At 42.3% G+C, this 24,324-nt stretch overlaps 1 protein-coding gene across 1 annotated transcript in view; it reads right to left on the bottom strand.

Moving 5' to 3' along the window:
• Nucleotides 1-641: 641 nt before the first annotated feature.
• Nucleotides 642-24,324, bottom strand: part of Otol1 (otolin 1) — a 105,477-nt gene continuing 81,794 nt past the window's right edge. Inside the window, exons 3-6 of the mRNA XM_050147428.1 lie at nucleotides 10,888-11,283; nucleotides 5,748-5,837; nucleotides 2,407-2,478; nucleotides 642-1,805 (exon numbers count right to left, since the gene is read on the bottom strand). Coding sequence (XP_050003385.1) covers nucleotides 910-1,805; nucleotides 2,407-2,478; nucleotides 5,748-5,837; nucleotides 10,888-11,275 — 1,446 coding nt within the window. The 5' untranslated portion in view covers nucleotides 11,276-11,283 and the 3' untranslated portion in view covers nucleotides 642-909. The remainder of the gene's footprint in view (nucleotides 1,806-2,406; nucleotides 2,479-5,747; nucleotides 5,838-10,887; nucleotides 11,284-24,324) is intronic.

The raw sequence follows: 24,324 nt of genomic DNA, 5'->3' as shown, positions 1-24,324 counted from the left end.
TGTACAAATCCTTACACATGAATAAGTTTTAAAGCCATTTTTCCAATTCTTTGCCACACTGCCTGTGTCCTTTTTTTTTCTGAATTAAATCTGAAAGAGAATGCCTCTATTGCGTTGAAAGGCAACCCTTCCTTCCAAGAGAATCGGGGACTTTGCGAAAGAGCTGCCGTCATGGTCTGTCAGATGTTGGCCTCCCATTCACACAGAGCAGAGTGATGTGTCATTACATGAGGTAAAAGAAAGTATTGAGAAGGATGTTGTCTTAGTGTTTCATTGATATGAAGAGACGCCACGACCAAGACAGCTCTCATAATAGAAAGTATTTAGTTTGGGGCTGATGGTTTCAGGGGGTAGTAGAATGCATGGTCATCACGGTGGGAAGCAGACAGGCCTGATGCTGGAGTGATAGCTGAGAGCTTGGCATCCTGACCTGCGGACAGCAGGCAGAAAGAGACAGACACTGGGCCTGGCAAGGGCTTCCGACACCTCAAAGCCCACCCCTCGTGACCCACTTCCTTCAACAAGGCCATACCTCTTAATTCTTTCAAACAGTTTCACTTCCTGTGACCAAACATTCATTCATATGGGAGACATTCAAACCATCACTTAAATATTTATTAATTATAAACCTCATTCATAGCTTTTAGCGTTGCCATTATTAATTCCTGAAATGGCATCAGTAATATCATTACATTATTAAACGAAAAATGTTAGCTACAAACTTAATAGACATGTTCTCAAAGACATAAATATTTCAAAGGAGATGCTTTGAAATCAGAGTCGTTCTATGTTGTACAGTTTTTAAATGTTTCTGTGTTGCACTTATAATCATGAAAAAAATCAAAGTTTTTAAGAGCTGGGCTCAAGATTAATAGACTAAATCAAAAGTGCAGTGTCCAAAACCCGAATTTATGGTGACTTTCCATGAGTTTCTTCCGGGTACAGGAGGAACCCACTAAAAATACTGTCATCCTCGGGGCCGACGTACAGTCCGTTCCAGTCCTTAGACACTTCCAGCCACACCTGATCTCCGGCACTCAGTTTCAGAATGAGCAGGAGGGAGGCCTGGTCTACTTGCTGACCATAGAGCGTCTCCCTGGACTTGAACTGCTTCTTGTTGCGGGCCACAAGGCTGATTCGAGCAGGTCGGCCCCTGACTGTGACGTGATAGGAGAACACATACGTCCCTGGAGCGCTGCAGTTAAACTTCCCTGTGATGGGGTTGTAATGGCCCTGGTCATTGGAGAGAATCTTGTCAAATTTGATGGGAATGTTTGGGGCAGGAAAAGGCTTGGACAACAGGGCACTAAAAGCCGACTGTGGAACATGAGAGGCCTCGCCCTTGGAGCCCTTGATCCCCCGGGAGCCCTTCTTCCCAGTAGGCCCTCGAGCCCCTTTGCTCCCCAGCTCGCCCTTTGGCCCGGCAGGTCCGGTTAAACCAGGAGGACCTGCATCTCCTTTTTCTCCCTTAGGGCCGGGATCGCCTCTGGGTCCAGGTAGACCATCTGAGCCGCCTTTGCCTTCGGTCCCTTCTCCTCTGCTACCTTTTTCTCCCTTCACGCCTGCCTCACCCTTCTGCCCCTTCTCTCCCCTCTCCCCAAAATCTCCATGATCGCCTTTCTCCCCAGCATCTCCCTTCTCGCCCTTGGCCCCAGGCTCTCCAATGAAGCCATGGGCACCAGTGGCCCCAGGGTCCCCTTTCTCTCCTTTGGTGCCATTGTCACACAGGTCCCCCTTGGAGCCTTTCTGTCCTTTTATTCCTGCCGGACCAATGCTTCCTTTGTCTCCCTTGGGACCAAAACCACCTACAATGAAAAAGTAAAATAATGCTTAAGAATCATATAAGCTACGACAGGATGCTATTACCTAAAATATTAAAGTAATTCCCACCAATAGGACCTGTAAACCTGGTTCTTGCCTCGGTAATGTCTGTTTCAAGGAGTCATTAAATGTAGCGAGCAGTAATTACCGTGTCACGTTCTCAGAAGAATAGCTAAGGCTTCCAAGAAACAGTAGTGTTTCAGGTTTTTTTTTTTTTTTTTTTTTTGCTTTGCTTTGCTTTGCTTTTAAGATAATACAGAGGTGTTTTATTCCACTAGCTTTTGCACTTGACCCAACTCGTGTAAGGGCTCCAACCTCTGTTTCACCCGTCTACACCCAAAGTCTCACAGGCACAGAAGAGGAAAGGCAGATTCCATTTCTGATAAGAGCTCAGGAAAGGGATCAGAGCACAGACATATTTGCCTAATGTCTCAGCTCCTGGATTCAACTCACACAATGAGCACACTGAGTTATTAAAATAGTGAGAACTGGAGTATAAACCTTGCCCATGCGACATTTCCAAGCAGGAAGAGACAGGGCTTTCCTGCACTCGGGTCGTCACGTGGTAGATCAATTGGACTTTACCTTGCTCTCCAGGCTTTCCTGGGTATCCTGGAATGCCACCTGCTCCTTGGTCTCCCCGTTCTCCCTTCAGTCCTAAAATAGTACAGGAATTAATTCTAACGGACCTATGTTATTTGGGATAAATCTAGCTTGTGGTTCAGAGCTTCGCCATGTTCCAACGTTTCTTAACAAAAGTTGTTTAAAGGAAAAGCAGTACGAGAAAAGAAGGTGTTGAAGGGCATCTGGGGTTGTGAGTTCTGGTTAATAGTAAGCCACTTTGAAGGGATTAACAGCTGATCCCTTGAGCAGAACTCCTTGCAGTCTTCACATAATTCTTGAAATTCCTCATGAAATTTCAAATAATCGGCAAATGGTGTGTATGTGTGAGCTGGTGTTTTCCTATTGTAAATTTTGAATGTCGGGCAAAATCTCTCTTCTTTGCCACCCACTATAGAAGTTTAGACAGAGAGAGAGAGAGAGAGAGAGAGAGAGAGAGAGAGAGAGAGAGAGAGAGAGAGAGAGAGAGAGAGAGACACAGAGAGAGAGAGAGAGAGAGAGAGAACCACTTTCTTCCATTCACTAAAACTAACAAAAACCAAAGCCAGGAAAGAAAAACCACCTTTAAGAGACACTGTCAAAATGGGTCATTTTCCTTACATGTTATAATAATTTCTGCATACTCTTACAGAGCTACAGGAAACATTATGATAATAAAAAGACTTAAACATTCAGATATTTGCCATAATACCACCCAGAGAAATCCAATATGGGTCACTCTAGTTTCCTAAGGAACTGGCTTCTCTATTTATTACTCTAAACAAAGTCAAATGTGCAAATTTAACCTATGGAGTACCAGAAAAATATCCAAACATATTCTGACAGGTTCTGATGCTGAATGTATCCCTGGTGTTCTGTAATTCACTACACCAGGCTGGCCTTGAACTCAGAGAGATCTGCCTGCCTCTGCTTCCCAAGTGCTAGGATTAAAGGTGTGCGCCACCACACCCAGCATTAGTGGCATTTAAGTTTATTTAAGGGGATTAATCGCCTTAATTGAAAGTATTCAGTTAGGCGGTGACGGACTAGCGTGCAGCCATTCAAACAAGGTTTTGGAAACGTTGAAACTTTTATTCTTAACCAGGAGTCCACGCCAACTCTGGAAGTAAAGGGAAAGTAGAGTTGCCACTTTATAAAGACTGGCTGAATGAAATGATGCTTTGATCGTTCATCAAAGCCTCTTCTTAAGAACCGTGTCTTACGGTACCGCCCCGGATTTTCTTCCACTTCCAGAAGTCTAGCTCCCAAAACGTACGAAGCTCCGAGGAAGTTCATCACCCAACCTTATTTCACAGGCTCCCTGCTAACATGATTCAGCCACAAAAGGATTAAATGTTTCCAAGAATGAGAATCGCAGAGCTGACAAGTGTGAAGTAGCACTCTCTCGCCTGAGCATATTTTTTGAGTAATTACTTCACTGACTGTTCCGGCAAGAATGAGTTAGGCAGTTCCCGAGCCGTGCGGAGGGTGATGTATACGTGACATTAGGCCTTCTGACATCCGACAGCACTGAGCTTGATGGACAGACAGTCTTTGTATAGGGTACCAGTATTCACTGGGGAAATTCTAACTATCCCAGGGAATCTGTAACTACCTTTGTACTGAAAGAACCAGTCATTTCTGGGACAGAAAGGCTAATGTTTTCAGAGTTATAGACTTCTTGGGCAGGAAAAGATCAATGGAAGTGTTCATAGCTACAAATCTTCTTTGAGAAACAGGTTGTTAGTCAATAAAAATCCACTTCTGTCAGGGTCCAGCCAGCAGAAAAAATCATTGCTGTGTTTTAATTATTTCTTGATTTGTTTGAGCTTATTAGTTAATTTATTCAGTTGTGCCATCATTGATAACACCTCTGATTTCAGAGTGAGTCAAAAACAATATCAAATGCTCCTTACCATCCAGATTTCTACCAAAACTAAATATTCTACAGGATTACCTACTCTGGTACTATTTAATGTTAACTTAATTGCATTAAAGAAAAATATCCACACTTAATTGGGTGTGTATAGCTCAGTGGAGGAGCCTTAGCTAGCATGCATGGCCTCACTCCCCAGTACTAGAGCAAGGAAAAGAAGGAATAAAAGATCTCACACTAAAAGAAAAGACCTTCTCTAGAGTCCATACCTTGTAACTTCTAGTCTCTGGGTCACACCGGGAGCCAGGAAGTGGTGGGAAGGCTGTTTAAGAGTTTCTCTTGGAAAAACATACAGGCATCCTCCTGAATATTAACCTTCATCAGGCGATGAAAGGAGACAGAGACAGAGACCCACATTGGAGCACCGGACTGAAATCTCAAGGTCCAAATCAGGAGCATTAGGAGAGTGAGCACGAGCAAGTAACTCAGGATCTCGAGGGGTGCACCCACACACTGAGACAATGGGGATGTTCTATCTGGAACTCACCAAGGCCAGCTGGCCTGGGTCTGAAAAAGCCTGGGATAAAACCGGTCTCGCTGAACATAGCGGACAATGAGGACTACTGAGACCTCAAGAACAATGGCAATGGGTTTTTGATCCTACTGCACGTATTGGTTTTGTGGGAGCCTAGGCAGTTTGGATGCTCACCTTACTAGACCTGGATGGAGGTGGGTGGTCCTTGGACTTCCCACAGGGCAGGGAACCCTGATTGCTCTTTGGGCTGACGAGGGAGGGGGACTTGATTAGGGGGAGGGGGAGGGAAAGGGGAGGCGGCAGTGGGGAAGAGACAGAAATCTTAAATAAATAAATAAATAAATAAATAAATAAATAAGAAAAAAAGAGTTTCTCTTGGCATTTTTTCTTATAATTTGTTTGTTTGTTTTGATTTCTGTTCTTTGTTGTGGTTTTTATTTGGGGGAAGCATGGAGAGAGAGAGAGAGAGAGAGAGAGAGAGAGAGAGAGAGAGAGAGAGAGAACATGAAGTTGGATGGGTAAAGAGGTGGCAGAGATCTGGGAGGAGATGGGAGAAGGAAAAACATAATTAAAACATGTTGCCTGAATAAATGAAAAATAGTATAACTTAAGAAAATAGTCTCCCCTACTGGCGTGTGTGTATATATGTCATTGTGTGTGTGTGTGTGTGTGTGTGTGTGTGTGTGTGTGTGTGTACGTGCATGTGACTGTGTGCATGTGAGAGCGTGAGACAGAGAAGGAAAGGGGGCAGGATGGTTTACATATACCTGAAAGTTTTTCAAAGTTAATATTTCATGTCAAATTAATATATGAGATGATTTATCAAATATTTGTACTTTTAAAAACCCTCTTTCAATAACTGAGCCTTTGTTTCAGAGTCTCCAAGTTTGATCCGAAAAGGAAATGGTTACCCACCCTTCTCTCCTTTCTGGCCTTTGGGGCCTTGGGGTCCAGTGATTCCTGGGGGCCCTTGGCTGCCAACGTCACCAGTCTCCCCTTTAGAACCTAGGAAGGAAGTTTCAAAATCATCACATTAGAAAAATCATATTTTGAAATTCATTAGTTCAGGGGAAGAGGTCGTTATTTTATTGAGATCAAAAACTGTCCGTGTCCTAATGATAAAATCTGGCAAGAATAAGCCACTACAGAGTTCTGAGAGCAGTATTTTTGTCTGATTTTTTCTGATTTGCCATTTGTACTACCTGAATAGATAAATTGAGCCCATTAGTACCTGTCACTAAATTCATGGCAGTGATCAAATGATTCAGGGAAGTGGCACTATATCAAATGACAAAAACAAAATGATTATCTGACGCTTCACCTCATAGGACCACACTTTTAAATTGAAAATAAAAAAAATAAAAAAAACACTTTGAGATTCCCCTTCATCCACTCACTCACTGATTAGGAATGATTTGTGACGTTTTCTGTGCACTGAATCCTCTTGTTAGATACAAGAAATGCAACAATCTCCCGCCACCCAGGGATGAGAATCTGTGTAAGATGAACATTAAACATATAACATAAGGGGAAATGGGAATTATTCACTCTAGTTGATACAAAGTAAATAGGAAGGTCCTGTTGTAAGTTATAGTTAGAAATAAAATGAGCTATACATTTATGGGGGCTCAGAAGACAATTCCCTGAGAAAACAGTATTAAGCAAAGACTCAACAAAGGAACTGTCTTTAAAAAAAAAAAAAACAGTGTCTTTAAACAACTGAAAAAAGTAGCATGGTGCATGGAAGTCATGACCAAAAAAGGGGGTGGGGGTTGAGAGGCAGGCACAGTGGAGATCATGCAAGTCTCCGACCTCACTGGACACTGTCTCAGTTACTATTCTACTGCTGTGAAGAGATGCCATCACCAAGATAACCACGGTAAAGAAATCATTTAATTTGAGGATCACAGTCCCATAGGGTACCACCATCATGGTGGGAAGCAGACAGGCCTGGCATTGGAGCAATAGCGGAGAGCTCTTCCTCCTGATCCACAAGCAGGGTGCAGAGAGAGACAGGCTGGGCCTGACTTAGGCTTTTTAACCCTCCAAGCCCACCCCCAGTTACACTCCTCCTACAACACGACCACACCTCCTAATCCTTCCTGGATAGTTACCAATCTGGGGACTAAGCTTTTATAGAATATTGCTTGAAATAGGTAAAGATGTGTTGTGTTTGTTTATGCTGTTTGTTTAACTATGTAAGGATGTGTTACATTTGTTTAACGATGAAAAGATGTATAGCTGCCTCACCTTGCCTGCATAAGGCATCTGATTGGTGTACTGAAAAGCTGAACGGCCAATAGCTAAGCAGTAGAGGGATAGGTGAGGCTGGCAGGCACAGAGGTTAACTGGGAGGAGGAGAGAACTAGGGAGAAAGAGAAGGAGATGCCCAGGACCGTCAGCCAGGTAGACAAGGACCAGACATACAGAATGAAAGAAACGTAAAAGTCCCGAAGCAAAATGCAGATGAAGAGAAATAGGTTCCATTAAGTTATAATTGCTAACGAGACAAGCATGAACTAAGGCCAAGCATTCCTAGCTAATAATAAGTCTCCATGTCCTGATTTGCAAGCTGGTTGGTGGCCAAAAAGAAAGCCTGCTACACTAAGCATAGAAATATGAATTTTGGGGGCCTTCCTCATTCAAATCACAACAGATACACTTATTCATCCAGGCAGTCACTAACCTAGAACACACCTAAATCAATTCATTATTTTTTTTTTTTTTTTTGGCTTTTTCAAGATGGTTTCTCTGTGGCTTTGGAGCCTGTCCTGGAGCTAACTCTTGTAGACCAGGCTGACCTCGAACTCACAGAGATCTGCCTGCCTCTGCCTCCCAAGTGCTGGGATTAAAGGCATGCGCCACCACCGCCCAGCCAATTCATTATTCTTTCTGAAAATTCAGTCCTATTTGCCGAGTAAAAATTGCTCCTTACTTAGAATAATTCAAGGCTAATTTCTCCAAAAGTTTGCCATATAGATAATCTCACCCAATGAAGTTACAAAATGGCATTTTAATTATAATTAAGGCTAATGGGATAGAATGAAATAGAAATTAAATTTTTTGTAAATTCAGTGAAATGAAAAATCATATTCAGTAGAATGCATCTTTGGAAGAAACTATAAATTTGTAAGAGGAAACCACTGATGAGTTGCTTGCAGTAGAGGTTAGGGCTGAAGGCCGTCTCCTCCACTTGAAGGAGAATTGCCTGGAGAAGAGGAATAGAGACAGGAATAGAGGAGGTGAAAGTAAACAAGAAAGCCACTGTCTTTTTTTCCCTGCACATTGTCCCCCAAGGCTCGGTGGGGCTCTGCTGTTGAAGGAAACAACAAACCACACCCCTGAGTTGGCACAGGCGCATCATGTGACTGCACACATGTGACTGCACATCATGTGACTCTATCACATGAGAAGGACACCTAGGGAGTATTCTCGTAAACACCTTAAGAATGAACTCAAGGTGAACCATTGATTTTGCCTCCAGTCTCTGTGCAGGCAGGTGCTGCAACCTCCAAGTTGACCAAATGCTCACTGAACCGGAGCACATGGCTAGGTGCAATGTGAAAATACCTTCAGTCATTTTATAAAGTTTTAGAAATGATGTCAAATTTCCCGCTCTTCTTAACATGGGGAGGCCACAGCAACTGAACCAAAAACAGAAGCAAGAGACGGAGAACTGCCTTCTGGCCATTGAATATAATCTCCATATTTTCATAATGTTTTTCATCTATAAATTGGATCTAAGTGGACTTTTAAAAGTAGATCATGCACCGTGTGATGCCTGCAATATGTGTGTTTACGTGACCAAAGACAGAGCGTTAAGGAAAAAAAGTTGAGATGCTTGGATTTGTATAGGTTTTTTCTTTTTCTCTGAATTTGTTCAATGCTGCTCATATTGATTTCTAATGAAAGGAACACAGAAAGAAAAGGAAAGGTCGCTGAGCAGATCTATGTATATACTCAGAAATATGCATGTGTATATATACATGCATATGTAAACACATAAAAGTATGTAACAGCAATTAAAGGGGAAAAAGAGGCCATGAATTTGAAAGACAGCAAAGCAAGGTACTTGGGAGGGTTTGGAGAAAGATTGAGAACTGGGAAATGATGCAATTATATTATAATCTCAAAAAAAAAATTTCAGGATTCTAAAGCTAGAATAAATGAATCTCAAAAAAGAGGATGCTGTTCTATCGGGCCCAGAGAATTTCACAAGCTAGAACCACACTCCATGTTAACTGAGCGATAAAAGCAGTTTGTAGAGTATTTATTCTATTTTGGGCATCACATATTCATACTGATCGTGGTTTCATTTAACCCTGTTTCCCATTGTTGAAACCGAGACTTCAGGAAGTAATGAAGTCTCCTTAGAAAGGGCTGTGATAGAGTTAAACTTCTGAGCTTGAACCTGGCCTCGACAGCAAGGGTCTGTAACCGCCACTACTTGAAAGGCTGAGGCAGGAGTTAGGCGAGTTCCTGATTTGCTTGGCCTTCAGAGTGATTAAAGACCACCAGGGGCCACTTTGTGTGATGGTCTCAAAATAAAAAGTGGGAGAGCAATAGCCTAGCATGTGCAAAGCCCCGTGTTAATCCAGAGCAGAAACAGACACAGAACATTCTAAGTCAGATGACATAGGCAGCTAGATTATGACATATGAGTTACACAGACAGGCTAGAAACCGGGCACACCTCCAAAATGTATGTCACAAAGATTAGAAAAAAAAAGCTGAAGGCCAAGAACAATCTAATCTCATCTGTCATCAGGTGAGACAAAAGCCCTCATGCTACGGAGCTCACTGTCTCCTGAGAAGGCGGTGTTGCCAGCAAAGTAAGATATGAAGAGTTCTGATAAATATGATTTTCCACAGCCTCATTGCATTTCCAATATGTGTCATCGGCCGGGAAATGGGGTCCTAATCTCACTCTTTTTACCCCTTAATCCAGCTCAGCATAAATAGCACGTCTCTCTAAAACCCGCCACCATGAGATGAGATCAATTAAAACCTCAGTGGTGATGCATAACTACTTCCTCAGGTTAGATGCCACAAACACCATATGAATTCTTTTTCAGGGAATAGTGACTTTAAAATTGGCATTCTGATCTTTAATTTTATCTCAAGTTGTCTACACTACCTAGCACCTGAAAGCCAGACTGCACTGCGGTCAAACTGAGAGCGTATTCATTACGTATCTATTGGAGACATCTGAGGTTTCAAAATAGTAACCACAGTGTTCAACACAGAAAATTGCTGGGCAATGGCAGCGTTGCTTCCGCATCTCAATGAGGACCACGCTGAATTTTACATTTCATTTTCCACTCAAAGCCCTTCCACTTCGAATCCTAACTACAAATAGCATTCACAAAGTCCCTCAGTTGCCGCACTTTCTCGCCATGCAAGAGGGTTTTCATTTACCATTTTTTAAACCGACAGAAAAAAAAAAAAAAAACTCCACTGCTCATACCCTGAACTGCCCAGAAAAATCTCAGGTTCAAGGCTGAAGTTGGGCTGAACCCTGACTCAGTTCCAACTAGCACTATTAATACAGCAGGCGTTACCCAATACAGTAGGCATAGGCAATGTGTGGTTACTTGGGAAAGGTCTTGAAATACGGCTGAGAGTAAGGCAGAAAAGTGTTCTCAGTGGTTAAGAGCACTGGCTGCTCCTCTAGAGCACCTGGGTTCAATTCCTAACACCCACATGATGACTTACAAGTCCTCAATAACCCCAGTGTCAGAGGACCTGACACCTTCTTCTGACTTCTATGGGCACTGGGCACACACATGGTCCACAGACATCCATGCAGGCAAAATACCCATAATCATACAATAAGAATAAATGTCTTTTTAAATGAATATAGCTGTTGTTACTGAACTGCATTTTTGTCTCAATCTGAATAGGTATCAATAGCCATGTTTCCACTTGCATTCGTCACATTTTTACGGGCGAGTAGCCTGGCACCGCTACTTGTACTGCAGCGCAGAAACCCTCAGATCAGTTCCTCACCCCAAGCCCTCCTCTCTGGGGGCATTCGGTTGGGCACTCGCAAGTACCTTGCTTTCCCATCTTTCCTGGTTCTCCTTTCTCCCCAGTGACAAGTGAACAGCAATGGCAGCAATTCAAAAAGAAACGAGTCGTGTCCAGAGAGAAGCTTTCAAAAGCGAACAGACCAGCGGTGGCGGAAGTAGAGGGGTCCGTGGTGGGTTCTGCGGTGGTTGACAAAGAGGGGCTAGTGGTGGGCTCTGCCACGGCAGCCATTTCTGTAAGGAGGGCTTCTTCTTCATCCAGAGGAAAGCCATTGGATGGCTTTTGACCCTTCAGCATCTCCTTCCCGTCAGATTTCTTTGTAAATTTGGTGTACGGTGTGGTCTTCCCTACTGTGTCCACACCAGCCACAACCAAAATAATTAAAAGAACACAAAGCCAAGAAAATATCCACATGTTTGAGGCTGGAAGAAAGACATAAAAAAAACACATGCAAATTATAAATGGTCCAAATAAAAGCACTGGTGCCATTTTTTTATTTTTCTTATATGAGAAAAATAAAATATATCTCTGAGACATAAGGATAACAGCATATGTGATTTAGAATGATGTTCAGCTGGGATATTCTATATGTAAGTGTGTGAGTAGCCACAGAGCATTTTCTTTAATTTATTATGAGGAGTACTTTGCGTTCAGTTTTCTCTCCTGGTTGTTTCTTGGTGTTACGTGTTCTCAAACGGTGTTCTCAATCATTCAAATTATCTTGCCGAATAGCAAATATGATCTATAATAAGTGCAGCATGCCTTAATAGCTCCTGTACCCTGTGGAAAACAAATATGTGTGATTTCCTCCCTGACCTCACTCAGATTTATAGGAATCAAATACATTTGTATTAGAGGGAGATGAAAAATATTGAGCCGAATAGTTTATTCCCGCAAACTCAATTATTTCGGGGGGAAAAAAGTACTGGTAAAATAGTCTTTAAATCTACTAGGGATAATGGCGCTGTTGGGAGAGCACTCTGAGGGAACCCATTATAATAAATGGAGAGGGAGACAATTTGAAAAATCATAACTTTGAAAATATGCTATGTCCTTAGCTTTTCACAATGCCACTTAGCTCGCAGAATCTTTGCTGTAGACTTTGGGGAGTCTTTCTAAAAACTCACATTTATCTTTGGGTAATTTTAATTAGGCAAATGTGGTTATTCTTATTAAGTTTTTTTTTAACCAACATCCAAAGAAGCATGGTATAATGTTCCCAGTGAAGCAAAATTGTGATAGCTCACCATTCCATTCCCCATCGACACCAAGCAGGCTGCTAACAGACAGCCCAGGATACGCGTGCATTTTCTCTGATATGAAACAGGAAAAAAGCAGTAGAGACAAATAGCAAGAGAATTTAAACTAAGAGGGAGAAAGGCACCTACTATGTGGAGAGTACCTAGCTCCACACCATCAATCCAACCAGTTCTCCAAACACATCTATAAGGCAGATGTCATGTGATCATTCTCCATCACAAATGAGGAAGCCAGCACCAAGAAGTTGCATACCTTGTCCCAAGGTCATAAAACCAGTAAATATGGGACTTAAGATACAATGCAGTTTGGTTTAATTTCAAAACCTAAACTCATTTCCACAAATCACGTGGAGTTTATAAGGATGGGATTAGAGAACAATAAATCCAAGGTCAGCTCAGTGGAGTAGAGCTGTAGAGACAGGCAGAAATCAAAGCAGAGGAAGAGATAAAGATGGGACGCTTCGTTCTCAAAACTGGGTAAAAGTCCAAAAGTTCTAACTTTCTGTCTGGTTGTCTTTGCTGTTGTATTCATTGACATGGCTATTATTGGTTGACATTGGTAATGTCACAAGGAACAAGGAATTAATTTTAATGACACCAGACATAAGTTAAGTCATGATCCCACCCGCTGTGAGTTACGTTTAGTAAGAAGAGATGGGAGACAGTGGAAGTAAAAACGTGAACAGCAGTTAGTACATCATGCACGTGATTGCAGATGCATAGACGCCCCGACACGCACCACACAGTCCCACCCACAAGATAAATTTACACACATGACTGGCATGTATCGGCCATTTACACTCATCCCCCCTCAAATGCTACACTCGAGCTTCTTAAACTGTGGGTCAGAGGACCCCGGATGACGCCACAGGTGATGGACTTCATTAAAAATTTGGTAACAGTAATACATTTTTAAACACACGGGAACCCAATTTTAACTCAAACTCAGACTTCCAGTGAATCTGAAGTGCTTCGAGCCATGCTCACCTGTGTTGTGTCACGTGACTTCATTCAAGCCTTGTCTCTAAGCACACAATGTGCAAACTATGCCCTGCGTGTACCACCGAGCCACCCAGTGCCTATGAAAACGGCCAGCAACAGGTCAACTCGGGCTCCGGATGAGCGTGTGTTAGGAACTGCAGTGTTTTTACTGTGCACACTGCGCTTACAGAAGCATAATTGCTTAATTATGGAAAACGAAGACAATTGCTTCCTACTGTCACGTTAATCATCAGATTAGTGTGTCTTTGAATTCGATTATGCTAGAAAGTTTGATTTTTTTTTAAATGCTATTTGATTTGCTGCCTTGAGTTTCATTTGAAGAAAAACATTCAATACATTTTGGCCTGGTGGTAAGACAGGATTTCCACCCATTTCTAAACTAAACATACTTCTTCCATTTTGCCCTTTGTATTTAACTAAAGCAGCACTCTTAGCGTTGACAATTAGGATATTGGACTGTCACTCAACTCTGAAAAATTTTCAAGATCCTCTACATGCCGCAATATCAGACGTTCAGCCAAGACTTAACTCTCAATATTGACGCAAAAAAATAGATAGACCCTGCTCATTAGCACGTTCATTTGCTTCTGTTTCTTGTAAATGGTAAAAATCATGTGTGAAGCAAATAATTACTTGAAACTTAATTTCGTTGTGATTTATTACCAGTGAACATTTGATCTGTATACCTATTATATATGTCTATATGTTAAGTGTGCAACAAAAGTTTCTCAGGTAAAAAGAGGTCGAAGGTAAAAAGAGGTCTCCATATTTAACAACAAGATTTTTCAAGACAGGATTTCTTTGTGTTACATCTCTGGCTGTCCTGGAACCTATTGGGTAGACCAGGTTGTCCTCAAACTCACAGAGATCCACCTGCTTCTGCCTCCTGAGTTCTGGGATTAAAGGCATGTGCCACCACACCAGTTTAACAACAAAATATTATTGACTATAAAGCAACTAAACTTTCTTTTTCCTTACTGAGACACATCTGCTACTCCTCCATATGTACATGGTAATATTTTTATCCTATAAGAATTTTGCAAAAGGATCTTAGGAAAGTAGTCATGGGGGGGGGACAAGGAAGAGAAAGCTGGGGAGTCCTGTGCAGGAGAAGTGGTCCAGCATCTATCTGGCACTGTCTTAAGCACTTTTTAACTATTATGTTGACTATACCACAAAAGAACCACACAGGTAAGAACCCACTGTTCCCATTTAACAGGTTATAAAATGAAGGCACAAGAAGGCTAATGTAAAGGGAGGGGGAGTGATGTAACTTTATTTCACCCAAAAACAAAACCCCCAAAAAAATAAATTCATAAAAACATAGCCCCCAAACAAAACCTGCCACAAGTGAGGACTTTAGACAAAATTTCTAGTCACCCAAAGACAATTAAAAAAAGACGTTTTAAGTCTGAAGTTTAATGAAAGTTAAATCCTAACAAGGATTTAAAATAAAGATTGGAGGAAGAGGATGAAGGCCTGCGGAGAAGGCTCGGTCAGTGAAAGACTAGCCCCACTAGCATGAAGCCTAGAGTTTCGGTATCCAGCTTGAGGAGCCCAGGGCAGCAGCACACACTTGTCAACACTGCCCTAGGGAGGGGAAGACACACGGGTCCCTGGAACTCGGTGACCACCCCAGCCTAGCCAAGAGCCAAGGCTTGTGGAAGACACTGTCTTCAAAATAAGGTGGAAAGTGACTGAGGTTGGTATCTGACATTGACCTCTGGCTGACACATGTTTGTATGTCCACTCTCATGTACATACAACAGAGAGAGAGAGAGAGAGAGAGAGAGAGAGAGAGAGACAGAGAGAGACAGAGAGAGACAGAGAGAGACAGAGACAGAGAGACAGAGAGAGACAGGGGATGAGATTTCCAAACAGACCTAGTAGTAAGTAGGACAATATAGACATGGCAGTATTCAAATCAAAACAATACTACTGAAAGTATCCATCTAACACCAGGGATTGTAGAATGTCTGTGTGAATTTCCGGTAAAGCAGATTCAGTAAGAAGAGCCTGCTTGCCTCTGTGTTGAGACATGGAGAGAACGGGCAAGTACGACTAGAAGCCTGAGCCCCCGTGGAGAAAGGTGATAACCTAGAGCTTGGGCTAAGGATGCTAGCAGGCTCCTGTGATTCCTCATTCAAGTAACGGATCAACAGTGATGTGAGCAGCTGCCACAAGGATCCTCACATTATTAACCTCACCTCCATTCCAGGTGAGCTCGCTAGGGGAGAAGGCCCCATAGAAGCATATGCCAAGAGAAGGAAAATGGGGAGGAGTGACTGAAGCTACTGCTTTCTTTGATTAATTCATGTGGTGTGTGTGTGTGTGTGTGTGTGTGTGTGTGTGTGTGTGTGTGTGTGTGTGTGTTTGCACGTGTGCCCACAGGCCAGAAGAGGGCATCGGATTCCCAGGAGTTGCAGTCTGCAATTGCAAGCTGTTGGGAGCCACCCCAAACGGGTGCTAGGAACTGACCTCGGGTCCTCTGGAAGAGCAATAAACATTCTTAACTCCTGAACCATTTCTCCAAAGCCATCACTTTCGTCTCTTTCCTCCTATGGGCTATGGGTCCTCTTTCCTTCTTGGGGTGCATGGTGTTGTGCTCTCGGGTCTTTGAAAATACAATAAACAGTTTCTGATAAGCTGTTGCCTCAATTCTTCTAGTTAAGGGAAGCTTCTAGCTCTCAGATCTCAAGTTTATGCTCAAATACATGGAGTATCAAAAGGAAGGAAAAGAGACATCGTCAGCACAGATTCCTGTTTCCTGGTTCATTTTTTAAGAGCAATTCCAGAGTGATTATAATCAGCTCTGACAGGCTCTGCACATCCCATTGTGTTGATGGAGGCAGCAAAAGCACTGTAATTTCTATTGTCCAGTGGGAGCCTATTTCTTCCAGTGTCTAAATAAATGAACCCATTATAAGTTTATTAAGCACATTGAATGTACCATCACACTCTACCAAGTTAAATGCTTTTTTTTCCCCTTATAAGTATGCAGTAAAATGGAAACATATTCTCAGCATTTTTCTGTCAAATGGGAAGAGATTGGCTTTGGTTCAGAATATGACATCACACAGAGTCCAGCTGCAGATGGAGATATTGCTTTCTCTCTCTGCACGCTGCTTTTTCTGTTCCCGCTCTTCCCACCCTGCTCTGAATCAAGGTGTACGTTCTGGATCACTGCAAGTCGAGACACACCGACTAGAGCTGTTAGAGAAAGAGCAGCCAAGCTCGGGCAAGGCCAAGAGGTGCCTGTTGATGAAGAAATGAAGTCACCTCTAGGGTTGGCACTCTGATAAAAATGTATAACAACTTTAGGCGCAAAAATAAGCCCCGGCTCCACATCGCCAAAACTGAGAAATAAAAACTTTTTTAAAAGAGAAACTTTTCAAAGGGAAGAACAAAATTATTATTGCTTGATTGCATGAGCTTTCACTCACGGGGATTCTGGCCATGTCTGCCGTAGCAGTTTTACTCTTCCATTTGTTCAACAAATAGAAGGCTGGAGAGAGGGACAGTATGAACCTGTAATTGTGCGGCTGGATAATGAAACAGAAGTCAAATTTCCCAGCAGATAATTCTCTGGTTGTAAAAGCTAAGGGTGTGGGTGAAGGCAACGTGGGAACTCTTTGTTCTGTTCTTCTTGACTCTTCTGGAGACTTGCGGCTGTTCTCAAACACAGAGCTCACTGATTTAAAAAAAACTCAGGGACATAGATCACATGACTAGATCGTAGCACCTGCTCTGTACCTTTGTCTATCAATTGATCTAAGTATTTGTTAGCAATCTATCAAAGTTGTCACTGCACACTTAAATTTAATATCCACAATATATTCTTATCGAATTGGCATATTAACAGAAAAACCGTGATAAAGACAAGGACCCAGATGAGAGACTCTCTATGAGGTCAATTTCATTGAGTCTTTTCTATGCCTTCGGTCACAAATATTCTCACTCTCATTAAAGTGAGTCTGGCTACGTCTGAGCAGACCACTTCCCCTTCTGAAGATTGAACAGAGCGCCTGATTTTTGCAGTGCTCCTCACTGGGGATGTTATAGGAAAGACGTGAAGATTTGCAAAAGGGGATCCTCTGGGGAAACTTAAGGGTGCAGAAGTTTGAAAATGAATACACCTTTTTGTTAAGTGAGTCTTTGAAGCTGCAGATGGTGCTGGGACATGGTGGTAGGTTGTAATTTTGACTACCAACAGCTTAGTAGCCTAGCTTCTGAGTGTGGGAGAATCTGTATTGATTTCTTTTATACACTTACCACAAGCCCAGGTGTAAGCATCTCAAATGCAAAGTGTAACTACTAAAGAGATGTCCTGCAATAAATGTTTTGTTTTATACAGATTCCTGTTAGCAAACTTCTGTTTTTCAGAGAGAGAGAGAGAGAGAGAGAGAGAGAGAGAGAGAGAGAAACAGACACACAGAGAGATAAACACATACCTTTATTATTTTAACACAAAATAATCTAAAACTATTCCAGTCATCAGAAACATTAACATTAGGATAGTCAGAAGTTCACGGATGGCAACAGAGTAGCTGTGTATGCATAGTATGTAAAAATATATAATTGATAGCCCAAACTCTATTGGCGTCTTCCACACCCATTGGTCTTCCATACCCACTGGAACCTGGTGGTGACTTGAGGGCCCTTCACGCATGTAGAAGCATGCATGTAAAAACACATGAGTGTGGAGTTGAGAAGAGCCATCCACCTAGGCTTGTAAGCAGCCCTGAGTGTCTTCCTCGTCTCTAGGTCTCAACAAGTGCTTTAGAAGCCTCTGGTAGTCACGGCAGCTCACAGGGCTATTTATTTCCCTGACCCACGTCATCCTTGTGCGGGTAGAAATCATGGAAGACCCACACAGTGATTCTCTGCACTGCTCTGGCACGCTCCTCCTCACCCTCGCCTCTTTTGCTCTACTCCAGAACTGACGATTGCAAGACCTCTTAGTGGATATGGGTTCTTAAGGGAACCTTGAGCCTAGGTCACCACCTGCCTCATGAACCTGGCATTCCTTCCCACTCCCCGGGACTGAGTGACTTATTCAAAACAAAGAATTGGAGCTACACGAGCTGGCTCTGTGCCTTTTCTAATTCTAAAGTATTAAGAGACCTTTCCCAATAAATCCTGGCTAATCTCAGTGGGTGCTAGGGAATTTAAACACTCTCCAGTCTCATTTTGTCACTTAGCTCTGGGCCTTTTCCAGGACCTCAAAGTCAACTCCTAGAAAACTCTGCTTGAGTCTCCAGTTTGAGAAGCCCTTGAGAGGTCAAGAGCTCTCCTGAAGGGAGTTGAGAATCCCAGACTAGCGAAGACCTCATAAGTATCAGATTTGGTATCAGTCCGAGAAGAACAGAAGGGAGCCTGTCCCTGAAACGCTACCAAGAGGCTAATGCATCACATGAAAAACAGCACCTCTTCCTCTCCAGGACAGCCGTGCTATTTAATACCCCCAAAGACCAAGGACAAAGAATGGCATTGTATAAGCAATGTAACTCAAGCAATTAACCAGGTAATGGCCTGTGGGTTCATTAGAGCAGAATGTCAATTAAAACAGTTGGAAGGAGATTATGCACCGCACTTAGATCGCAAATCTTATAGGCTACCCTAGTAGGACTAAATTATAATAAATGTCATATCACTACGATAGGTAAATGAAAATAAAGTTTCTTCTCTAATATGGACCTCTGCCTAATGTCTCATAAATCCCAGGAACTGAGAAGAGCAGCCAAGTGTCGAGGCTTTATTCCACACTAAAGAAAATGGGATAAATTGTGTCGAGTATCTTCTTAGCCCCCTTTAACCTAATTAATTAATGCCTGTATATTTCTGGCTAATTGTTTTTTAAACATTCTAAAATATACTTGTTAGTTTTATCTTGGACTCCTGCCAAGAGACTTGAAGACTAATGGGGAATAATGGATAAAATATGAATTTCAGAAGGAAAAAATATTTCTTAGAATAATTTTTAGATGGGCGTTCTTCTGTTAATGACTTTCCGGGTCTATTCCTAGGAACACGGAGTGTGCACTGACCCTAGGGACACGGAGTGTGCACTTTGTCAGTGCAGAGCAGACCGCATTAGAAAAACTGACTTTGTCAGCCTGTAAAATGAATGCCAGTGTCCTTTACGAACTTTCAAAATGCGACTTGACTTGAGCATCCAAAGAAAGGACCCTAGTGGCTTTTCCTGAATAATGGATGGTAGAAGAACACGATAAATAAAAATTGGTTTCTGTCTTAACAATATTCACCTAAGGTTACATCACAGTTCATTTTTATTCATGAATTATAAATCCCTTGCAAAATATAATGAAAATAAATGATGAGTATGTCCACAAATATAATATCCCATTCATTCTATCATAGACAATAATGCATATTAAGCTTTTGGAACTATTCATAATTTTTCTGTAAAACACCACAAATAAAACATTTTTAAAGCAAAATATTTTTCCTCACCGGATAATTGTTATGAAGGAAACCACACTTTTAATGCAGCTCTGTATTGATCTATGGTGCTGTAAACGAAGCTGATCTAAACTATTATGACCTGAACGAAATTTGATTATTAGGATCTTTACTGCACATCCTCTCCGAAAGAAAATTAACCGCTGCATGCTACCAAGACAGCATGTGTCCGCTGTTCCTCCTTTAGAATTTGCTTTGTCTACTCTCCTCACAGACATTTACAAAGTCAGTCACTCTAGAGTTAAGAACGATTCTATACTCTAATCCACAGACTTCTGCATTTCAAAAATCAATATGAAAAATAGACTTAATACCGAAGAGCAGAAGTACCTGTTAGTAATTGCATGCTTTACCATTTCTATTCATATTTTTATTTCCTGGAGGCAAGTAATATTAATGGGAACTTTTTAAGCCTGGGATCTCATTTCAGAGGGCCTGATGGAAGATAAAATAAATCAATATTTGTAATCACCCCATACCTTATAGGTGTCCCCTTATCGGCAATCCTTCTCCTGCATAGCACCCTGGCAATTTCAATTTCGTTTGTCATCAGACAGGGGTCTGATTTCTTTTTTCCAAGGTTTGTCCTTACCCAATGAGAGGGGAGTGCCTGTGTGACAAGGGGGGTAGTAACTTCCTCCGGATCTGGAGAAAGGCTCTGAAATCTGATCAAATGCAAATGTCTTGAGATTTATTAGAGTCTTAGCTCTAACTTTGTTGACCGTTCTTCTCGGCTTACTATTTCATCAAAAAAAAAAAACTCTGTTTTGTATGAAGTGTGTTTGCTGTGTGTTATAACTTTTATCTGGTTACTTGTGTGACATATGGGTATTCTGAGACATCTTTTTCCCCTGCTCAAGAAGACTCTATTTTAGGAGAGCAGCCATGTAGAAGACATGCACATACTTGAATGTGATCCCCCTCCTCCCCAGTGCTGGGTCAGCCTATCACCCACTGAGAATCAGCAGTTCTTGGCCAAGTTTATTTCATGTTTTATTAATGTATTCTTGACAATTTCATATATGTAAAGAATATATTCTAGTCACGGTTTTTCCCCTCCCCCCTCTTATGCCCCCACACCTCCAATAAGTCACCTACACCTCCTCCCACCCAGTCACCATTTAACTATGACATCTTGGTTTGGTTTTTGCTTTCTGACCCAGCCTGGGCATAAGCAGAGCCTGCCCTCATAGGCTTCCGTGTGGCCTTATCTACTGCTCCTCAGTGGCTGCACCACTAATATCAATGTATTCTTCTCCCTCAGCAGACTCAGCCAACTGAGACTTCCAGTAGCTTCCCTGGGTGGTGCTGGGCCCCATACGCTCCTCCATAATCTCCGACTTACTATTTACTGGTTTAGTTTATGAGGAATCTGTGTCAGCAACTGCAGCTTCTATGAGTCCATGAATGCCACAGCCACATCATGCCCATAAGACACTGTTTAGCAACTTCCATTGTCCAGCTCTCGCATCCTTTCTTCCACTCCTTCTTCTACAATATCCCCTGAGTCTTGGAGGGGGGTATGGGTGTGACCTATAGAGCTGAGTACTCAACAGTCACTTGTTTTCAATACTTGACCAACTATAAGTCTCTGTGTTAACTGCCATTAATGCAGAGAGAAACTTCTTTGGTAAAAGCTTAGGATGGCACTAGTCTATGGGTTTAAGCATAAATATTTGCTATTTGACAGCAAGTCAGTTTAGCAAAACAAATGTCTTAGGGGCATCCCTGGTGCCTGTGACTTCCCCAGCCATGGGACTTCAACCAGGTTCCAGTACTGGTCATAAATTCCCACCCTTCTTTGAAGTGGGACTCAGATCCAATCAGAAATCAGTTGGCTTTCCTGAGAACAGTTGTGCCACTCTTGTGCCCGTGGGAACATGTGGCCCTGTGGGTTGGTGCTGGTGTGTGCAAAGTCAAAAGCTGAGAAAGTTCCTCACTAATTTTTCTCCCCAGCTGCCGGCATAGTAGCTTCCACCACTATGCAAGCTAACGAACACAGAGGAGACTTTCGGTGCAGCTCCTATATGATTTCCATGGTCTGCAATCAAGGTGTGTGTTATTCGGTGACAGGGGCTTATCGTCTAGTTCTGGTGGACCAGGGACAAGGCCTGAAACCTGTGCAGTTTGGGGGATGGGACTCTGCTGTCTTTCTTGGCCAAATTCATTTCCAAAATCATATCTTTGCCCTTATTTGAGAGTAACCATGTGACATTCCCGAGGACTTATAAATTTTAAAAATGCTATCGGCCTCTGATGGATTGTTCATTCATGGTATGCCTTTCTCATGCATTTTGATGGTGTTTAGGAACCCTTCCCAAGCCCCAGAGTCTAGTCTCGGGTTGGTCATAAAGCAGAAGGAAAATCTACATGGTTCCTGTTTCCATGGAGCTTACATCCTCATGAGAAATACAAACAGGGAGTAAAGAACAAATATGAAACACTGAAGATCAGATACTAAGAGGCTAATAAACATCACACCCACGCTAAACTAAAGTAAAGAAAGACTGAGTGGCTGTTGGAGGCTGTGGGTTGGAAGGATGCCTTTATGAAAGGTTCCCCTTTAAACTGTTGCCCTTTAGATAACAAAGAACCCCACAGTGGGGAAAAAAATTGATGGAATGGGGAAGCCAGGAAAAAATAAATCCAGACCATTAAACTATAAGTTAACACATCTGATATTTGAACAAAAGAAGAGAGTAAAGCAGTCATCAAAATATAGAAAAAGGACATGAGGCAGGACAGAATAATCACCCATCCATGCAGTCCAAGGAGCCTGAACCAATGGGACTTAAACTGTAGCCCCATTGGTAAGTAGACTCCTAATGGATGCAGCCAACTAGTTTAACCAGATGCCATGATCCATTCTGGCTTATGTAAATTCTCTCCTTATTCCGTACTCACAAACCCATTCCAATTACATTTTGTTTGAGAAATTGCGCCCTTTCTATGACTTGCACTAACTCGATAGACTGATTACTCACAGTGAGTTACAAAGCGTGTTTCTAATTATCACATGACTTCCCCGGCAGCTCATCCACGTGGAGGGAGTTCTGTGATTGCGCTGAGTAACTCAGCAGCGCCTCTGGTTAGAGTGCATTAGTGAATATCGTGAAGGCTACCTATCTCGTTCCTGCTTCAGTATTTCGGGAAAGCCGATCACTCACGTCTAAACACAGGCAAGCTCAAGATTAAGCAAGCTACCTACAACAGCCCTGCCTCACCCAGCTGGCTTCTTGTTTCTCTTTAGCTCGCTTACTGCCTCCGGGTACTGAAGGTAGGGAAAATACCACCACAACTTCTTTTAAAAGGCCTCATCCGGTGCCCAGAGCAAAGCAATCAGGTCTCAATCTGAGACTCTTGGCAGGCGAATGTTAATTTCTTCACCTATAAATGGGGTGGTTTGAGCTAGATCTTGTCTCATTTTTAAATACAGATAATGTAAAGTTATATGTTAATTTACTTTCTGAAAACGCATAAACTATTGCAAGAATGTCTCAGTCGCTGTTTCCTTCCTTCACTCAAAATGCACACGGTTACACACGAATCCTCCCAATCCCCTTGCATGTATTTATACCCTGTCTCCATACCTACAATTTGATAAATAATTCACTGGCCATCTGGTCCTGGAACTTGCTTTCACTGAGCTACTTGTCTTAGAGACTTTCCCACAACAGAACATTAAGCCTTGGAAAATGCAAATAGAACATCTGCCTTCGTCTCTTTAATTGTTGCACAGAAGAATCCGATTAAACGATTGTGTTACACTTTCGTTGACTGTCCATCAAGTGAGGGCTATTTAAACTCACTCCAGTTTTTAACCTCACTCAAATGTTGATTGATGTGACTGTTTTCCTGCATTCATTTTTGTGTATGTGAAAAGCTTCCCTGAAATAGGTTTGCTCTATCTGGATCTAAGCTCACGTGTAACGCTGTAGTGAGATTGCTTAAATCAGAATCACGGAAGTGTTGTTAAGAAGAAGGACAAGGGATTGGAGCAGTGGTTCAGTGGCCGAGAGCACTCTTAACTCTTGCAGAGGACCTGGGTTGGTTCCTACCACCTATGTGTGGGAATGTAACTGTTTGTAATTCCAGTTGCAGGGGGTTTGGTTTGGTTTAGTTGGGTTGGTTGGTTGGTTGGTTGGTGGTTGGTTGGTTGGTTGGTTGGATGGTTGGTTGGATGGTTGGTTGGTGGCTTTTGTTTGGTTGGTTGGTTGGTGGTTGGTTGGTTGGTTGGATGGATGGATGATTGGTTGGTGGTTTTTTGTTTCTTTGTTTGTTTGTTTGGTTGGTTGGTTGGATGGTTGGTTTGGTGGTTTTTGGTTGGTTGGTTGGTTTGGTTTGGTTTTTTTGTTTGTTCACCTTGTTGTTTAATTTTGGTTTGGTTTTGCCTCCTTGGGGATCAGGCCAGCACACATGTGGTACACATACATACATACATACATACATACCTGCAAGCAAACATTCCTACACATAGAATAAAAATAAATCTTTTATTTAAAAGGAAGAACAGAAGAATAAAGGAAAAGCCAGCTTCGTTGGTCTCAGCTTGGAATCGGAGCTAGTATTCACAGATGTGGCAGCTCCAAGCTCCTCCAGTGTTTCCCAAACTTAATGCAGTAGAACCACTGCCCTTGGCAGCTCTAGAGACTTTGTCTCTTAGAAATGTACTAATGAGCAAGATGCTGCCCTGAGACCGGTGCCTACGGAACTGTCGCT

The sequence above is a fragment of the Alexandromys fortis genome, unplaced genomic scaffold, assembly GCF_014885135.2.
Source record: "Alexandromys fortis isolate MF-2015 unplaced genomic scaffold, M_Fortis_MF-2015_v1.1 scaffold_53, whole genome shotgun sequence".
NCBI classification, from domain to species: Eukaryota; Metazoa; Chordata; class Mammalia; order Rodentia; family Cricetidae; genus Alexandromys; species Alexandromys fortis.
Note: the sequence above shows the minus strand (reverse complement) of the source record. Positions and strands in the feature narration are given on the sequence as shown.